Here is a 15,020-nt window from a genome sequence, read left to right as displayed (position 1 = left end):
AAAACCTGGCAGAACAAGATTGATTAGTCCTAACTTTACATAACCCATCTTATCCTCAATTCAAGGCTAAGAATAGCAAGAGAACAGATGTACAGGGACATTTAGCTGTGCCCAAAAATCTCCAGTGATTGTCCTATTCTTCTGGTCATCTTGATTCCAAAAGAACCTTACAGACAGAGACTTCCCCAACAGAAGTAATGACCTCAGGGGGACTAGCACTGCCCATTACAGTCATTAGGGCTCCTCCTAGAGCAGAATTGAGATCTGACCCTGGCCTGCCTCAGCTGCTCTCCTTCTCTCGTGAACTGCCCAATCAGAGCCTCTGTTCACTGCTCAGGGGAAAGGCCTGTCCCTATTTTCTCTTATTTCCTAACTCTGTCTGATAGATCTGCATAGACTTCATGCAGGCAGATCCTGATGAGCTTTTCAGTGACAAGACTCACAAACCATGCATGTGTTGAGGGCCATTTAAAATCCCCATCTCCTCTTCAAGAGACCTCCTAGGACTCGTGGAGTTCACAATTCTAAGACCAGCCTGGACAACAGAGTGAGGCCTCATCTCAAAAAATAAGTAAAGGGGTTGGGGGTTTAGCTCAGCTCGCTTGGCAAAAATGAGGTTGTGAGTTTGATCCCTGGCACCAAAAAAAAAAAAAAAGTAAATAAAGCCCATTAACAAAACAAAACAGAACATGAATAGTCCTATATCTATTTAAAGTCTCCAACAAACAAAAGTTGGATGAGAAATTCACTGATGATCTTGGCACATATGTAAGGAAGAAATGATACTAATTTTATACACATAGTTCCTGAAAATAAAAGAGGAAACAACTCCCAACTTATTTTAGGCCAGCCATTACCTCAGTGCTAAAACTAAACACATCATGAGGGAAAAAAAAACTTAAATTATCCCTCTCATGAAAAGACATAAAAATACTCAACAAAGCACTACAAGCAAAAGCGTATTTAAAGAAGAAAGCACAATCAAGAAGGGCTTCTCTAGACACAAAGCGGGTCTAACACTGGAAAATCTACCACTGTGTAACGAAAAAACAAATCTTTTTATCTCTCCTCACACCAGTACAGCACAGGACACTTCTCTGAGCAGATGCATGGGGTTTTGTCCCACATAACCAGCAGTTCTGCAACTCTCTGGACACCAGCAGGCGTCCCACCACTCAGTTCAGTTCTAACACTGTCTCCCCTGGATTAGCATCAGATTCCACAAGTGAAGGGTTCTGCCTCACTTCAGCTGCCAATTATAAATCTGCCTTTTCCACACTGCTGACTACACTCTGGATAAATAATCCAGGAGTTCCCATGTCCTCTCATGGGGGAAAACTGCAAGAACGGGTCCTGGAATTCAGAGCAACCCTTCAGGTACAAGCCTTCCCAGCATCTCTCATGTCCAACAACCTGGAAGCTATTCACACTTTACGGTTGCAAAGTTTTTAAAGAGCTTACTTTCCAGCACCACAACCCCCTTCCTGGAGGTAGCAAGAGAGACTGAAAACTGCAACTTCTCAGTTCTCCAATCACGTACTTGAGGGGTCCCAACCTATATCATCTCGTTAGTATAAACTTAAGCGTTCTCAAAGGTGCTTACAATGAATAACAAAAGATGGCTTTCATTCAGAGGATTCCATAGGTACAGGGAATTCTGTGACAGGAACCAAGAATAAAAACCAAATATATTTCATGTTATTCTACATATACACAGTAACAACCACAGAAAAACATTGTTATCTCAATAGATATTCAGAATAATTTGACAATTAAATTTCCATTTATGGTAAAAAGCAAAACAAACCTCAGGCCTCAGGTTGGAGTGAGTTCAGTCCCAAGTACCAAAGGAAAAAAAAAAACCTCTCAGCAGACTAGTTTACACAAACCAAAAGTAACTCAAAACAGTTCAAAGAGCTAAATGTAAAATTTTAAAACATAAGACTTATTATCATAATTAGGCAAACTTTTTTTTTTTCCATAGCTACACTTGGGGGCCAATTTTTTTTTCTTTTTTGAGACAGGGTCTCTATGCAGTTCGGGCAGGCCCTGAGCTCACTTTGTAGCCCAGGCTGGCACATGTTTAGCATGACATTAATTTGTAATTCTGGCACGCTGGGAGGCTGAAGCAGGGTAATTGCAAATTTGAGCCCAACCTGAGAAATTTAGTGACTTAGTGAGAACTTGTGTTAAAATAAATTAAAAACTGAAAGAAAAGCCAGGCGTGGTGGCACATACTTATAATCCTAGTACTCAGCAACTGAGGCAGAAGGACTGCTGTGAGGTCAAAGCCATCCTGAACTACCTAAGAAGATCCTGTCTCAAAACAAAACGGAAAATCCCTTTACCATATGTGCATATGCATGCACATGTACACACACACCCAAATTTAAAACTTAGCTGGAGGTATAATGCAGTGATAGAGTACCTGCTTAGCATTTGCGAGGCCCTGTGTACAACTCCCAGGACCAAAACAAAACACTGAAACACTAAAAACCTTGCTGCTCAAAGGCACTATTAGAAAATGACAAGACACATCCAATCATACACAGAAAATTCTGTAAGTCAAAAATGTATTAAGGGTCAGGGATTTAGCTCAGTGGCATAAGCGCCTGCCTGGCAAGTGCGAGGCTCCAAGTTTGATCCCCAGTACCAAAAAAAAAAAAAAAAAAAAAGATGTGGCGGCACATGTCTATAGCACCAGCACTTGGTGTAGCAGGAGGATCACTCACTGTGAATTTGAGGCCAGCCTGGGCTATGCAGTGAATTCAAAGCCATTCTAAACTACACAGTGAAACCCTGTCTCAAAAATTAAAAAAAGAAAAAAGCAGTTAGACAGGAAAAAAGCACATACCTATAATTCCAACCCTCTGGAATATGAGATAGGAAAAAATATTTCTGGGGGGGAGTGCAGGTTTTGCACATAGAAGGAAGACCATAAGTTCAAAATCATCCTATGCTACATACAAAACTAGGCTACAAATCAAGTTTGAGGCCAGCCTGAACTGCGTAGCAAAACTCTGTCTCAAAAAACCGAAACCAAAAAATAAAAATAAAAAATAAAAAAGCACTTAAGCTGGGTGTGGTAGCGCACACTTGCAATCCTAGCTACTTAGGATGCTGAAGTAGGAGAATCACAAGTTTGAAGGCCGTCTGGGCAATGTCTGGGCAACTTAGCTAGACTCTGTCTCACAATAAAATTGTATAAAGCTCAGCGCTAGTACACTTGCCTAGCATATCCTAGGTTTCATCCCTGTACAAACTTGTATGCACATGCACACACACACATACACAGAAAGAGAGAGATGGAGAGAGATGAAGGAGAAGCAGCTGTTGGGGGAGGTCTGTCCTTATAACTTAAGACTATGGAGCAGAAAGCCCTGTGAATACTCCTTCAGGAAAAACAGTCACTATATGTGAATACCTCAAAACAGAAATGCCCTTCATGGAGCCCTCCGTCTACAGACTAAAAGCCAGGGTACAGAACCCTAAAGCTCTAGAGAAGTGGGGGTGAACCCACTGCACACATGCCGTACGTGTAGCACTGAAAGCTCTGAAAGTTCGCCATCACTGCTCCAGAAGACACCAGCTGGTTTATCTGGCCCCGAACTATAAAGAACAGCCCTTGGGGAAAACTCTTCATTCCCCAAGCCTGCAATTAGAGCCTGTACTTCAGAGGGGATCACCTCACCAAAATACAAAACTGCAGCAAAGCTGTATCCTCCCCGGGACTGTGGGCTATCTCTCAATTAACCTACTGGAGGAACTGACAAATTGCAAAGATCCTAGTTAAAAATAAATTAATTTCTTAATCCTAGTACAGACTATGTCCCATTGGGATTTTCCAAGACTAAATAGATTGGAGATTTTGTTCTGTATGGTTTGGTGCTTGGAAATGAGCTCAAAGCCTTGTGCACTTAACCATGTACTCTACTATCAAGCTATACTCTAACTCCTAGAGTACAAGTATCCAAGTATGAATAGCTAACAATTAGCATTGAAGACACACCTGGCTATGGCAGAGACCAATCCTATATAGAAAAAGATCTCCTTGACCTTAAATTCATTCAGAAACAGTGTAACATTAATGCTTAACCAAACACAAGCACTAAACTAAATTCATATCCCAGTGAACTGGTGCAGCTCTAAGACACAGCTCCAAGTTCTGTGGCATCTTCCCATCAAGACAAGGGTTGATATCTCTTGCTAGGGATGTGAGTTCTATGACTTCTTACACAACAGGATAGCAGAGGTCATATTGTGTCCACTTCCATACTTAGGCTGTAAGACACTGGCTGCTTCCCCTTGCTTTCTCTTAATGTTCAACATTGATACGGGCCTCTGTGCTACGTGGGAGCCCCAGCTGCCCCTGGAGAGGAACTGAGCCAGAAACAACATGCCTGGGAAGAGAGTGGGCCACCTCAGAAGCAACCCCAGACAAACCACCAACACCTACCACCGTGTGAAACAGACAGGAGCTGTTCTCGCCATGTGCGGCCCCACTTGCTCTTTCCTCAGTAAGACATGGCATAGCTGTAGTTGTTCTAACTCTCGGGTCTGTTACACAGCAATAGTAATGGGAATGCACCTAACCATGGAGAGCGTGCCTAGCATGCGAAAGGCCCAGGCCTCAGTCCCAAGCACTGCAGAAAGAAAAGGGAAATGAAGATGAAGTAGAAAAAAAGGAAAAGGAGGAAGAGCAAGAAGAAGAAAAAGAAGAGGAGGATGAGGAAGGATGAGTAGGAGGAGAAGAGGAACAGAAGGAAAAATGGTTTCCCCCTCTTGATTTACCATCTCATACTACTTGCAAAGGGACGGTAATCTCAGTAAGTCCCTTACTCTATGCTTCTATTTCTTTATCTTTTATAGAAACGCAATAACAGCCTATCCCCAGGCTATCTGGACTAAGGGAACTTCTTTAAAAAACAGATGATGGAAGCCAGACATAGTGATGCATCCTCATTATTCCAGCACTCTGGAGGCTGAGGCAAGCGGGTAGCAAGTTTGAGCTCAGCATGAACAATTCAGGGTATCAGTGAGATAGTTTCTAAACATTAAAACAGCTAGAGATGTAGTTAAGCGCAAAAGGCCTGAGTGTCTCCAATACCAGAGAGAGAAAAAAGGAGACAGGGAAAAAGGAGAGAGGAGAAAAGGGAGAGCAGACAGAAGACAGAAATGAGAGTGGAGTGGAGGAGAGCTGAGTGAGGAAAAAGAAGAGGAGAGAGAAAGGCGGACAGAGAAGAGGAGTAGTGATGGAGTAAGGAGGGAGCCAGAAGGAGGGGAGAGAAAGGAAGGTGACAAAGAGAAGAAAGCAAAATATGGCTAAAAGAAACCACGATCAGGAAGGGTTTGAAGCAAGAAAAGAGGATGGCTAGGACGGGAAGTCAGGGAGAGGCTAGAAGGCACAGGTTGCCAACAGCCTGGACACCAGACAGCAGGCGCTGGGGACCCTAAAGATCCAGCCAGCAGCACAGGTTTCTCTGGCTGCAGCAGCTCAGCGCCTTCCAGAAACTTCACAGGGACAGACAGCTAAACAACAGAGAAGTCACCCTGCTGAGCCCTGGGCCCTTGAGTACCCTCAGAAAAGGAACTTAACAGTTTATCTTTCTTCAAATAGCCCATCCACATCTTCTGAAATTCTTTTAAAGAAGGAGAGAAAAGACTTTCATTCCACAAAGGAAAAAATGACAAAAATGCAAAGTTTGTCTAAGAAAACAGAGAGCTTAACCGAGGAGTTTCAGTTAATCACTTTGCCAAGTGGGGCCCAGGCACACATCTTTGGGAGCTGACAGATGAACTAACAGTTTATTCAGGATGATAAGCAGTGCAATTAAATCAATCACTGTACTTTCCAATCCCCTAATAAATATTTACTCAATGATTTACAAAACAAACCTAAGTATACAATCTATCAGTCATCCCCTGTGTCCACAGAGGGAGAATTTGAACAGCTGGGGAGTCTCAGGAGCAAATGGAAGAGGTCAACATCACCAGGGAATAAAAGGTTACACAGAGCTCAGCACAGTGGCACATAAGTGTAATCCAGCTACTCTGGAAGCCAAAGCACAGAATCACAAGGCCAGACTGGCAACTAAGTAGGACCATGTCTCAAAATAAAATTTTAAAAAGGAATGGAACGGCCAGATGTGGTGGTGCATGCCTATAATTCTAACACACAGGAGGCTGAGACAGGAGTACTGCCTCAAGTTTGAGGCCATCCTGGGATACACAGTGAGCTTATGAATAGCCTTGTCATTCACTTATTCATTCATTCATAAATTAATTAATTAAATGTTATAGAAGCCAGACATAGTGGTACATGCCTGTAATCCCAGCACTCAGGAGGCTGAGGCAGAAGGATTATTGTGAGTTCAAGGCCAGCCTATACCACATAGTGAGACTCTGCCTCAAAAAACTTTTTTTGAAAAGGATGAGGATATAGGTCAGTGGTAAAGCACTCCAGGGTTCAGTCCCCAGCAACCACATCACCAAAAAAAGTCATACAAACAAGAAAAGAAGAGCTTGAGAGTCCAATAATAAACAGAGTGCTTAGCATACAGAAGACCCTAGGTTCAATTCTCAGCACTTAGGGGAGGAAAAACCCAGCCATCATTGGGCACACCTGTAATCCCAGCCCTTGGGAGGCTGAGCGAAGTGGGAGGCTGAGAGAAGAGAACTGCCATGAGTTTGAGGCCAGCCAGGAATACACAGTGATTTCAAATTCAGCCTGAACTACACAGCAATACTCTGTCTCCAAAAAGAAATCCAAAATAAACAAAATAACAACAATGAAAACTTTAGTTAAGGAAACTACAAATTTCAATACAAGCTAGAATCACATTCACTGTCTTGACCAGTAGTTACAAGCTTAAACTCTGGAGTCAGATTGTATGGATTTAAACCCTAACTTTGGCACTCATGAACTGTGAGACAGTGGATATGTAATCTAACTTCTCTGTGCCTCAGTTTCCAAATTTCTTAAATGGAAAGCTATGCATATCTCACTGGGCTACTGTAAGAATCAAATTATTAAAGCACACTACTGAGAATAGTGCCTGGCACATGGTAAACACGGTCAATAGTAACAGTAATTATTATTATTATTATTATTATCTGGCCTCATTCTATCAGGTTAAGAAGTTCTGTCATTGCACAGAATTATTTTAGAGCATTTCTATAAACAAGGGACATATGCAGAGATGGTTTATGAGTAAAAAAAAAAAATGTCTCATGTCTCCTGGGGAATTAAAAAGGCCTCAGAATTCTAGGATTTCTAGGTTTTAGATCTGACCCCTTGTGTTTTCCCCAACATCCCTACACTAAAGGTGTGGTCCCAGTCTGGTACTACTGGTGGTGGTGGCAGAAACATCAGAGGCAGGGCCTCTTAGGTGACTGGGTCATGAGAGGCCTATGATGGGGAAAGTGGTACCCCACGCCCTTCTACTTCCTCTCACAGCCTGTCATGGAGTACCAAGTTCTGCTGCTGCATCTGCCACCAGGACACCTCACCACCAGTCTCAAAGCATCAGGGCTAAACAGCTAAGGACTGAACCTGCAAAACAAACCTTTCTCTTGGCAAGTCAATCGTCACACGATTTATTATAGAAATAAAAGCTGACTAACACAGACTCTATTTTTCTCCATTGGTGTTTTTGTGGTTATTAAATCCTTCATTAAAGGTGAGTGGAAGTCAAAAATAAGAGAGCACTGCTTGCCTAGCATGTACACGGCCCTTCAATTCCCAGTACCGTTCACGCACACAAAATAATAGTAAATAAATAAAAATAAAATAAATAAGCCAGCATGAACTAGAATACTCTGATGACTACTGACAGTTCAAATAGTTTGTCTGGAGACAACACTGGTTCAGATAAAACCATCATATATTTTCCTGTTTCACACAAGGGACTGAGAATAGGAGGAACTTGAGACAAACACTCATAGTAAAATTCCACCATCTCAAGACTTAAAACTTATGGGGATGGGGATATGGGGATTTAGCTCAGCGGCATAAGCGCCTGCCTTACAAGCAGGCAGTCGTGAGTTCAATCCCCGGTACTGATAAAAATGAAAAAGACAAAAAAAAAAAGACTTAAAACTTAGAGGACAGTTTGCTACGCTGGGATGAGTATGGTAAAAATCAGGCACTGTTTACAGTTTTGAATCAAAACTGGGCTTTAGGCACAATGAGGTGTACCTATAAACCCAGCTGCTCGGGAAGCTGAGGCAGTAAGATTGCAACTACAAGCACAGCCTGGACAACATAGCAAGACTCTGTCTCAAAATTAAAACATTAAATGCTGGGAGAGCTCACTTAGCATGCCCAAGATCCTAGGTTCAATTCCCAATACAGCCAAGACAAAACCAAAATATAACTAGGCTTTGGTTTACTGGAAGAGCTAGTTTAAAAACCATACCTACAGACCATACACTTCAGACAACAATAAAAGGGGTATCAGGGCTGGGGATTTAGCTCAGCAGCATAAGCACCTGCCTTGCAAGCAGGCGGTCGTGAGTTCGATTTCCAGTGCCAGGAAAAAGAAAAAAAAGAAAAGGGATATTTTTCCAGTATAGGGATAAATGAGTTAAGAAACAGGAAATTAACTGGTAGGAGGAGACGCTTACTTTCAGTTTTATTTTAAAGAAATGTATATACAGATATGTATACACTGCTATGGTGTGTCAGAGACATAAGTGACAAAGGAAAAAAAGTTCACAACTTCTGAATTTTCAAGATAGACTTGCATGAGGGTTGTTTGTTGGTTGTGGTACTGGCCTTCAACCCTAGGGCTGCATTATCACTAAGCAACATCCCCAGGCCGTCTTCCAATTTTTATTTTGAGACAGACGCCGAGGGTGGTCTAAGACTCTTGATTCTCCTGTCAGTCTCCCAAGTAGCCAAGATTATAGGTGGGCACCGCCATGCTGAGCTATGCAATACTCTACCTCTGTTTACTAAGAGGAAAAGAAATGAGAACATATCAAGTACCAACAGTTTTTCACACAGGGGCTGGGGATTTAGCTCAGTGCTTGGCAAGTGTGAGGTCATGAGTTCGATCCCTGGTACTGCCAAAAAAAAAAAAATAAGTTTTTCATACATTATCTCAGTTAATTTTCTTAGTAATTTATGAATCTAGATGAAAAAGTGAAACAGAGATATATGGAAACCTCTCCAAGTAACACAGGCTCTAAACGATGGAATAAACTCAGGATATTTCTAATTCAAAGCTCAGGCATGCTCTCTGCACTTCACATCACCACCTATAGCACGGCAGATGTTTAAGTATCTACTTGCCTGAATGTTAATGTCTGCCCACAGAAATAGGTTGGAGCTCTGGAGTAAAGAACACCTGAGGATTCAGAATCATTCCGGAGTGCTATGTTTCTTCGACTGCTCAGACTGTATCCCTCAAAGCCAGTTGTCCACTCTTTTGAAAAGCAAAGATATTGAAAATTATTAGACCCTTTGCAGGGATAACTTGAATATAGACACATTAACTAGAACTTAAAAGCAGAAGTCACTACTCATAAAGGTCAAGGTTGTGTTTAACAAAAGATTCAGTAATGGGGTACCATGATGAGTCCAACAAATGATAAAAAAGATTTTTAAATATTTCTATGCAACTTTGGTATGAAAAACCAATTAAGTGCTACCTCCTTTCTAATAAAGTTATATCAAGCTGACTTGTTTGATCTTACCCTCACATGATTAAGAACTAACGAACAGGGGCTGGAGGTGTAACTCAGTGATAGACTACATGTTTAGCATGTGTGAAACCCTAGGTTCAATCCTCAGTGCCACATTCACACACACAGACACACACACACACACACACGTTATCAGCCATTTAGGATTCATCCTTAGAAAAAAGGTTACTAGTGCTTGCCCACCTGTATAGAACATAAGCAAATTCCAATATACATAACTAGGCTTCAGGAGTTAGAAGATAAAAGCATACCATGAGGCACCAATGTGGAATGACCTATCTGGGGGATGCTCCAAGGACTCCACTCCTGCCGGCCATCTCCTCGAGCACAGACTCTGAACTGATAATCAACATTGGGGTCTATGTGCAGCACTATGAATTCAGTTTCAGAACCTACGTACACATCTTCAAAATGATTTGAATTACATTTACGGAACTGAAGCCTGTAATCTTGAGCTATAAAGTCATCATCCACCTATGAAGAAAAAGGCCTTATGTTAGGTAAAAAAAAAACACAAAATGATTGGGGATAACCTTCAGCACCAACCACACAGACCCATGTACTGAATAGGAGCCATTCCAGGGAAGGCCTTAGTAAATATGCTGTGGTTGTGACTATTTCTTTTTTTTTCTTTACTGGACCATGAGCTCAGTATTTTTTATTTATTTATTTATTTATTTATTTGTCTTTTTCCTTTTTATCGGTGCCAGGGATCGAACCCACAACTGCCTGCTTGCAAGGCAGGCACTTATGCCGCTGAGCTAAATCCCCAGCCTGAGCTCAATATTTTTAAGGCTGACATTTAAAAAAAAATCTGAGAGCTGAGTATAGCTCAGTAACACAGTGTCTACTTGGCAAGTGCAAGGTCCTGAGTTTGATTCCCAGTACTAATAAATCCATACATACACACATACATACATACATAATAAATTCTGTTTCCTTTCAAGAAATGGCATACTTTGCTGAACAATAATGCCAAAGTAAAACACTTGAAATTTAAGACTAAGTATCTGCCCGGCATAGTTGCACACACCTGAAATCCCAGCACTCACGAGGCTGACACAAGAAAATCACTCCAAGTTCGAGGCCAGCCTGGGTTATGAAGTGAGTTCAAGACCAGCCTGAACTACACAGTGATACCCTGCCCTCCCTCCCTGATCCAAAAAACAAACCTGCTTATTTCAGGTGGGTATGATAGTGCCCATTGCTCTGAGATACTAAAGATCACCAAATTCAATCCTAGTCTGGACAATTTAGCAAGGGCTTGTCTCAAAAGAAAAAAGAGCTGGGAATATAGGGGCTGGGTATTTAGCTCAGCAGCATAAGCGCCTGCCTTGCAAGCAGGCAGTCGTGAGTTCGATCCCTGGTACTGGTAATAAGGAAAAAGACAAAAAAAAAAAAAAAGAGCTGGGAATATAGTTCAGTATGAAGACCCTGGGTTTAATCCCCAGTACGTACATACATACATACATATATACATACAAACATACATAAGTTTGTATCAAACTAGAAGCGCAACTTCAGTTCATGTTCCCCATAACTTGATTTTCATTTGCTTGGGAACACAAGCAAGAATTCACAATCTCAAATGCACAGTCACAGCCACTTCTGCAGTTCTAAACTACATACCTTACACCATCGCACAATGATGCCCCCAGGCTTCTCTATCAGCTCTTCTATCTGCACTGGTGGACGGGATGCCACTGTCCCATGCTTAAAAATGTGGTCTTTCACTATGTTAAGAATGGAATCATCCAATTGAGCAGACAAGCAAGGCACATCAACCAGCAAGGGCACTTCTGGTAAACTGAGGAAATAAAGCTCAGTGTTCATGAGACTTCATTAACAGAGTTAAAAACATAAGAAAGGGTCCAGGGATACAGCTCAGCAGCACAGTGCCTGCCTAGCATGCACAACATCTTGAGTTCGATTCCTGGTACCAAAAAAATAAATAAATGAATAAATAAAAACAAGGAATAGTTTAGATCACTTAACATGCTGAAAAGATCCTGAGGTCTCCAGTAAATAATTCTCACAGCTGTAGAAGACTTTATTATAGTGAGGGGTTTATGTAACAAAATTCACTTCACAAGTAAATATTAGCAAAACAGAAAACTGGAAGGATTACAACTATCAGTATTATGCCAAAATATCTGGTTTACTGAAATATGACTCAGTTTCAACGATATATTCAGGTTTTTCTCTTATTATTCAAATTTTATTTTATATACATATATAAAATACATATATATTAGCCGGGCGTGGTGGCTCATGCCTGTAATCCCAGCACTCGGGAGGCTGAGGCAGGAGGATCGTTGCAAGTTTGAGACCAGCCTGGGCTACAACGTGAGCTCAAGCCCAGCCCAAACTACATAGAGACCCTATCTCAAAAAGACAAAATAATAATAATAATAATAATAAAAAATACAATACATACATACATACATACATACATATATATATATATTGTATTCCCCCCACCCCCAGAGACAGGATCTTGTTATGTAGTTTGGACTGGCTTGGAGGTCACTATGTAAACCAGGCTGTCCTCAAATTCAATCCTCTTGCCTCAGCTTTCCAAGTGCTGGGATTACAAGCACCCACCACTACACTGGGTTCGCCATTCTAATTTTGGCATATGTGCTGCTGAAACGGAGTCCCAGAATTTCAAAACACTTAACAACTGTCTTATGTGTTGGAATTAAAAAAGATCTGTAATAATACTATGTCAAAACTTACTAACTTCTATGTTAGTAAGTAGTGAAAAGGAGTAGTCAAACTTTGAAAAATATATTCTCTACTTACTTTAATCCGAATCTTTAACAGGGGAAAAGAGAACACATAGTTTAAATGATGAAGTCTGAAAGACATAAACTATTTTACCTGTCCAACTGAATGTGTGAGGCCTTTTTGGTAAAGCTCCACAGTTTCTCATTCTGTTCCTCTATACCACCAAGAATGGCAATCTCACCTATAGCAAAAATAAGAGAGCTAGTACAGTGAAAAATGGCCATTACTAGAAAAGTAAGCAACATACCCTGTGTCCATGTGGGTCTCCAATTTTCTTGCAAATAATACCTACATGATGCCATAGTCAAATTCCAAAAATAAAAATAGAATCTATTTTGGAAGGCACTAGGGTTAAGCCCAAACAGAAATGGGGTACACAGTGGCAGCATTCAGCCAGACTGGAAAATGTTGCTCTAGACAACCAAATTTAATCTGACGATCAATGTCATATAAAGCAGAAGGCCGAGAGACTGCCCCATCCTGCCTACAGAATTTTCATCAAGTTCAATATGAACACAACGTTATCCCGATGGAAGCAATGGGGTATGAGGTCTTTTTTTGTTTTCTGGTACTGGAGACTGAACCCAGGGTCTTCACAATGACTATATCCTCAACACTTTTTATTTTAACTTATTTTATTACTGAAACCTTTCTATTTTGCAGTACTGAAGACTGATTCAGGGGCTTTACACAGCTACATTTCCAGTCCTTTTTTTTTTTTTCTCCTCTTCTTTTTTGAGATAGGGTCTCACTATGTGGCTCAAACTAGCCTTGAACTCACTATGTAGCCCACGCTGGTCTCAAATTCAAGGCAATCCTCCTATCCTCCTGCCTCAGTCTCCTGATCCTGGGATTAAAGGAATGTGCCATTATACTTGGCCCACTTTTTATTTTTAAGACAGGGTCTTGCCGGGCATGGAGGCTTACGCCTGTATCCCAGCACTTGGGAGGCTGAGGTGGGAGGATCATTGTGAGTTCAAGACTAGCCTGGGCTACAAAGTGAGTTTAAGGCCAGCCTGAACTGCATAGCGAGACCCAGTCTCAAAAAAGACGGGGTCTTACCAAGTCCTTATTTTAAGACAAAATCTCAATGAATTGCCCAGGCTGGCCTTGAACAAGCCATCTTCCTCCTTTAGTCTCTGCAACAGCTGCGTACACACCTGTGCCACCATGCCCATAAAGACATCTGGCCTTAAAAAGCCAACAGCGCCCCAGTGTGGTGCCACACACTTAACAATCCTAGCACTCTGAGAGGCTGAAGCAGCCTGGGCAACTTAGTGATCTGACCTTATTTATTAAAAAAAAAAAGACAAAGGAAGAGGATGCAACTCCATGAGAAGGACCGGGGGTTCAATCCCCAACACACATACACCCACACAGGGACAAAAACAATGACGCAGATTTTCCTGAAAGAGTATCATTCATTAAATCAGAAATTACATAACAGAATAAAAAACACATGCTGCCCAGAGTGCAGGTAAGACCAACTTCCACATCCTGCACAGTGCTCAAGGGCACCACCTTTGGTGTATGCCCTGGAGTTATTCAAGTTTTAAGACCATGTGACCGTCTTCACCACCGGAAAACAGGAACATAATGCAGACTGCCTCAAAATCCATAAATAAGTTCTTATCTCCTGGGAGAAAGGGAGAAGGGTTCGAGATTTTAAAAATTTCTAAAGTATAAAAAAGTTTAATCATCAAATGCTATAACATGAATGTGCCTCAAAGGGTTTATTTTCTAAAATGAAAACATTTCTCAGTCCCCAGGGAAATAGTGTGCACTCCTGGCCTGTGCTGACCTGCTTCTGGGTTTGTTTCCAAACACAAGCCTCTAGGGAAAGACATTCTGTGTCCTGCCAAAAACATTTCTCAAAGAGACTGTTATGGTCAGTGGGGGAAACAAAAAATCTTCTCATTGAAGATAAAACTTTAATTAGATGCAGACAACAGTAGCACCATTTTCTAAAGGGGACCCAAAGGAGAGTAAGTCCCAGACCAAGGGGCAGTTGTGTGAGCCACAGCATGTTTATCCTAAGCCACTCAACATTCTGCAGAAGAAATGGAATTCAGTCTCTTTTTATCCTTCAACCACCCTTTAAATATTGACATTACTTAGTGTTCTACTCTAAGCCACTCACTCTTCTCATATTAAATAGCTTTTTTTTTAATTTTAAAAAGCAAAACATATTAGATTAGTTCTATAATGTTCAGTATGTATTCAATGTGTGTGAAGATGGAGACAACTATTTGGAAGAAAACTAGAGATAATAAGATAGTGAAGATCTCCAGTGGACTTGCTTTGAAATTGTTTCCTTATCATCTGTTTTGTTCTGTTTATGGTTAATCTTACCCTCTGTAGGGGCTGGGGATTTAGCTCAGTGGCACAAGTGCCTACCTGGCAAGCTCAAAGTTGTGAGTTCCATTCCAAGTACCAAGAAAGAAACAAAGAAACAAAGAAGAAACAGTTGTTCAGGTTCAAGAATTGTGTGTGGGGGTGGGTAATGGGAATTGAACTCAGGA

The 15,020-nt window shown here is 41.3% G+C and overlaps 1 protein-coding gene across 1 annotated transcript in view; it reads right to left on the bottom strand.

The window, feature by feature from the left end:
* Positions 1–15,020, bottom strand: part of Crlf3 (cytokine receptor like factor 3) — a 43,762-nt gene that overhangs the window by 9,650 nt on the left and 19,092 nt on the right. Inside the window, exons 3-6 of the mRNA XM_063250974.1 lie at positions 12,592–12,679; positions 11,338–11,515; positions 9,960–10,182; positions 9,296–9,428 (exon numbers count right to left, since the gene is read on the bottom strand). Of these exons, the coding sequence (XP_063107044.1) occupies positions 9,296–9,428; positions 9,960–10,182; positions 11,338–11,515; positions 12,592–12,679 (622 nt within the window). The remainder of the gene's footprint in view (positions 1–9,295; positions 9,429–9,959; positions 10,183–11,337; positions 11,516–12,591; positions 12,680–15,020) is intronic.

This window comes from Cavia porcellus, unplaced genomic scaffold, assembly GCF_034190915.1.
Source record: "Cavia porcellus strain 051 isolate PalLab524CR breed Dunkin Hartley unplaced genomic scaffold, mCavPor4.1 scaffold_6, whole genome shotgun sequence".
Lineage (NCBI taxonomy): Eukaryota > Metazoa > Chordata > Mammalia > Rodentia > Caviidae > Cavia > Cavia porcellus.
This window is presented reverse-complemented; position numbering and strand designations above follow the sequence as displayed.